Source organism: Oncorhynchus gorbuscha, linkage group LG18 (genome assembly GCF_021184085.1).
Source record: "Oncorhynchus gorbuscha isolate QuinsamMale2020 ecotype Even-year linkage group LG18, OgorEven_v1.0, whole genome shotgun sequence".
Classification (NCBI taxonomy): Eukaryota; Metazoa; Chordata; class Actinopteri; order Salmoniformes; family Salmonidae; genus Oncorhynchus; species Oncorhynchus gorbuscha.
The window spans coordinates 4300919-4305918 of NC_060190.1; the positions used below are offsets into that span (position 1 = coordinate 4300919).

The 5000-nt window shown below is 43.3% G+C and overlaps 1 protein-coding gene across 4 annotated transcripts in view; it reads left to right on the forward strand.

Annotated features, from left to right (window-relative positions):
• Positions 1 to 3243, forward strand: part of LOC124002812 (dynein axonemal light chain 4) — a 4274-nt gene extending 1031 nt beyond the window's left edge. For 2 of the 4 annotated variants that reach the window (XM_046310568.1, XM_046310567.1), the window contains exons 2-5: positions 756 to 839; positions 1869 to 1952; positions 2116 to 2202; positions 3104 to 3243. In XM_046310568.1, the coding sequence (XP_046166524.1) occupies positions 768 to 839; positions 1869 to 1952; positions 2116 to 2202; positions 3104 to 3223 (363 nt within the window). In that variant the 5' untranslated portion in view covers positions 756 to 767 and the 3' untranslated portion in view covers positions 3224 to 3243. Of the gene's footprint in view, positions 1 to 755; positions 840 to 1868; positions 1953 to 2115 lie in introns of all 4 variants that reach the window. The other 2 variants (XM_046310570.1, XM_046310569.1) reach the window with 1 other exon arrangement.
• The last annotated feature ends 1757 nt before the right edge of the window (positions 3244 to 5000 follow it).

Genomic DNA, 5000 nt, shown 5'->3' on the forward strand with positions numbered 1-5000 from the left:
ACCCACCATTGTGACCTGTACGCCCTCGTTGGCTGGCCCTCGCTTCATACTCGTCGCCAAACCCACTGGCTCCAGGTCATCTACAAGTCTTTGCTAGGTAAAGGCCCACCTTATCTCAGCTCACTGGTCACCATAGCAGCACACGCTCCAGCAGGTATATCTCACCTGTCACCCCCAAAGCCAATTCTTCCTTTGGTTGTCTTTCCTTCCAGTTCTCTGCTGCCAATGACTGGAACGAACTGCAAAAATCTCTGAAGCTGGAGACTCATATCTCCCTCACTAGCTTTTAATAAGCACCATCTGTCAGAGCAGCTCACAGATCACTGCACCTGTACATAGCCCATCTGTAAACAGCCCATCTGTCTACCTACCTCATCCCCATACTGTATTTATTTATTTATCTTCCAGTGTTTAATTGCTATGTTGTAATTACTTCGCCACGATGGCCTATTTATTGCCTTAACTCCCTTATCTTACCTCATTTGCACTCACTGTATATAGACTTTTTGTTTTCTTTGGTTCTACTGTATTATTGACTATGTTTTGTTTATTCCATGTGTTGTTGTATGTGTCAAATTGCTATGCTTTATCTTGGCCAGGTCACAGTTGCAAATAAGAACTTGTTCTCAACTATCTGGTTAAATAAAGGTGAAATAAAATAAATATAGGTAGCTAGCTTGCTACAAAGTTACTGATTCGTTTAGCTAGCTATGAAGAAACTAGTTAAGCCTTAACCAGTGTCTCTGTGTTTGTAGCGGTGGAGTGGAATGGCAGAGACAGCAGAGAGTAAGAAAGAAGAGGCAGACTACAAAAGGCTGCACAGCTTTCCTCTTATCAGGGTGAGGTGTGTGTGTGTGTGTGTGTGTGTGTGTGTGTGTGTGTGTGTGTGTGTGTGTGTGTGTGTGTGTGTGTGTGTGTGTGTGTGTGTGTGTGTGTGTGTGTGTGTGTGTGTGTGTGTGTGTGTGTGTGAGAGAGAGAGAGAGATCAGGGTAAGGTGTGTGTGAGAGAGAGAGAGATCAGGGTAAGGTGTGTGAGAGAGAGAGAGATCAGGGTAAGGTGTGTGTGAGTGAGAGAGATCAGGGTAAGGTGTGTGTGAGTGAGAGAGATCAGGGTAAGGTGTGTGTGAGTGAGAGATCAGGGTAAGGTGTGTGTGTGAGAGAGAGATCAGGGTAAGGTGTGTGTGTGAGAGAGAGATCAGGGTAAGGTGTGTGTGTGAGAGAGAGATCAGGGTAAGGTGTGTGTGTGAGAGAGAGATCAGGGTAAGGTGTGTGTGTGAGAGAGAGATCAGGGTAAGGTGTGTGTGTGAGAGAGAGATCAGGGTAAGGTGTGTGTGTGTGAGAGAGATCAGGGTAAGGTGTGTGTGTGTGAGAGAGAGATCAGGGTAAGGTGTGTGTGTGAGAGAGATCAGGGTAAGGTGTGTGTGTGAGAGAGAGAGATCAGGGTAAGGTGTGTGTGTGAGAGAGAGAGATCAGGGTAAGGTGTGTGTGAGAGAGAGAGAGATCAGGGTAAGGTGTGTGTGAGAGAGAGAGAGATCAGGGTAAGGTGTGTGTGAGAGAGAGAGATCAGGGTAAGGTGTGTGTGAGAGAGAGAGAGAGATCAGGGTAAGGTGTGTGAGAGAGAGATCAGGGTAAGGTGTGTGTGTGTGAGAGAGAGATCAGGGTAAGGTGTGTGAGAGAGAGATCAGGGTAAGGTGTGTGTGTGTGAGAGAGAGATCAGGGTAAGGTGTGTGTGAGAGAGAGAGAGATCAGGGTAAGGTGTGTATGAGAGTGAGAGAGAGAGAGAGAGAGATATCAGGGTACGGTGTGTTGAGAGAGAGAGAGATCAGGGTAAGGTGTGTGTGTTTGATGACATGTTGTTTCCCTCCGCAGCACACAGACATGCCAGAGGAGATGAGAGTGGAGACCATGGAGCTCTGTGTCACAGCCTGCGAGAAGTTCGCCACCAACAATGAGGTGTGTGTGTAAAATGCAGAGCTATGACACCTGGAAAGTTTGTTTGGATATGACTAGCAACATGACATCAATACCTATGGTGAGTTACTGTACTTGACAAATTTCTCTCTCTCTCTCCCCCATTTCTCTCCCCCCCACCTCCCACTCCACCTATCTCTCTTAGAGTGCAGCGAAGATGATCAAGGAGTCAATGGATAAGAAGTTTGGCAGCTCGTGGCACGTGGTAATCGGCGAGGGCTTTGGCTTCGAGGTAACACACGAGGTCAAGAACCTGCTCTACATGTTCTTTGGAGGAAGCCTGGCCGTGTGTGTCTGGAAGTGCTCCTAGCATCAACAACCAAATTAGATCTATAGATCTGTCTGTCCATCTACACTATATATACACACACAAAGGTATAGTGGATTTGGCTATTTCAGCCACACCCGCTGACACGTGTATAAACTCGAGCACACAGCCATGCAATCTCTATAGACAAGCATTGGCAGTAGAATGGCCTTACTGAAGAGCTCAGTGACTTTCAACGTGGCACCGTCATAGGATGCCACCTTTCCAACAAGTCAGTTCGTCAAATTTCTGACCTGCTAGAGCTGGCCCGGTCAACTGTAAGTGCTGTTATTGTGAAGTGGAAACGTCTAGGAGCAACAATGGCTCAGCCGCGAAGTGGTAGGCAACACAAGCTCACAGAACAGGACCGCTGATGCACGTAGCATGTAAAAATGGTCTGTCCTCAGTTGCAACTCTCACTACTATCTATCTGTCCATGGATCATCTCTCTCTCTGTCGGTTAGCTTTCTCTTTCTTATTCTCTCCCGTCTGAATTGAGTTACTGTATCCTGTCCAATTGGACTTGTTCTTAAAATGCTGCGTGTGAATTCACTTCGACACAAATTAAATGCAGCCAGGGTCTCCAATACGTGCGTGTGTGTGTGTGTGTGTGTGTGTGTGTGTGTGTGTGTGTGTGTGTGTGTGTGTGTGTGTGTGTGTGTGTGTGTGTGTGTGTGTGTGTGTGTGTGTGTGTGTGTGTGTGTGTGTGTGTGTGAGACACTTCTCATTCATTCCATTCAATATGTTTTAGTATTTTATAATTGTAAGTATGTGTAAATACTTTGATGCCGATTGGATTAAAAAAATATTTTTCTGTTTTTTACAGATACAGCACATACAACTGTTATTGACAAACAATTTGTTAGTATTTGTAGCTGACAGGTTGATACTGGCAATTTTCTGTTTGAAATTAACTGATTGTGAAATAAAACCTGAATTGTACTGAGAAATGTACTCACTATGAGTGTTACTGTCTAGTTGTCTGTGTCGTAGAGCCTCTCTTTCACATCTTTCAATTCAATTTCAATTCAAGGGCTTTATTGGCATGGGAAACATGTGTTAACATTGCCAAAGCAAGTGATGTAGATAATATTTAAAGTGAAATAAACAAAAAATTAACAGTAAACATTACACATACAGAAGTTTCAAAACAATAAAGACATTACAAATGTCATATTATATATATATAAATACAGTGTTTTAACAATGTACAAGTGGTTAAAGGACACAAGATAAATAAGCATAAATATGGGTTGTATTTACAATGGTGTTTGTTCTTCACTGGCTGCCCTTTTCTCGTGGCAACAGGTCACACATCTTGCTGCTGTGATGGAACACTGGTATTTCACCCAGTAGATATGGGAGTTTATCAAAATTGGATTTGTTTTCAAATTCTTTGTGGATCTGTGTAACCTGAGGGAAATATGTCTCTCTAATATGGTCATCTTTCTCTATCTGATCACTGTCTTCTATCTTCTTTAAATGGTACATAGAGAGGTGGGGTAACCAATTTTGGGAAGGGGAGACAGACTTGATGATTTGTTTTGTGGAAGACATGTTCTTGGGATTACAGAATGTCCTAACACTCATTGGTTACTAGAGACCTGGTTGGTTTCTATAGGGACATGGTTACATGGGGATAGAATATGGTTGCTATAGGGACATGGTTACATGGGGATAGATTATGGTTGCTATAGGGACATGGTTACATGGGGATAGAATATGGTTGCTATAGGGCCTGGTTACATGGGGATAGAATATGGTTGCTATAGGGACATGGTTACATGGGGATAGAATATGGTTGCTATAGGGCCTGGTTACATGGGGATAAAATATGGTTGCTATAGGGACATGGTTACACGGGGATAGAATATTGTTGCTATAGGGACATGGTTACATGGGGATAGAATATGGTTGCTATAGGGACATGGTTATATGGGGATAGAATATGGTTGCTATAGGGACATGGTTACATGGGGATAGAATATGGTTGCTATAGGGACATGGTTACATGGGGATAGAATATGGTTGCTATAGGGACATGGTTACATGGGGATAGAATATGGTTGCTATAGGGACATGGTTACATGGGGATAGAATATGGTTGCTATAGGGACATGGTTACATGGGGATAGAATATGGTTGCTATAGGGACATGGTTACATGGGGATAGAATATGGTTGCTATAGGGCCTGGTTACATGGGGATAAAATATTGTTGCTATAGGGACATGGTTACATGGGGATAGAATATGGTTGCTATAGGGACATGGTTATATGGGGATAGAATATGGTTGCTATAGGGACATGGTTACATGGGGATAGAATATGGTTGCTATAGGGACATGGTTACATGGGGATAGAATATGGTTTATTTTGGGACATGGTTAAATGGGGATAGAATATGGTTGTTATAGGGACATGGTTACATGGGGATAGAATATGGTTGCTATAGGGACATGGTTACATGGGGATAGAATATGGTTGCTATAGGGACATGGTTACATGGGGATAGAATATGGTTGCTATAGGGACATGGTTACATGGGGATATAATATGGTTGCTATAGGGACATGGTTACATGGTGATAGAATATGGTTGCTATAGGGACATGGTTACATGGGGATAGAATATGGTTGCTATAGGGACATGGTTACATGGGGATAGAATATGGTTGCTATAGGGACATGGTTACATGGGGATAGAATATGGTTTATTTTGGGA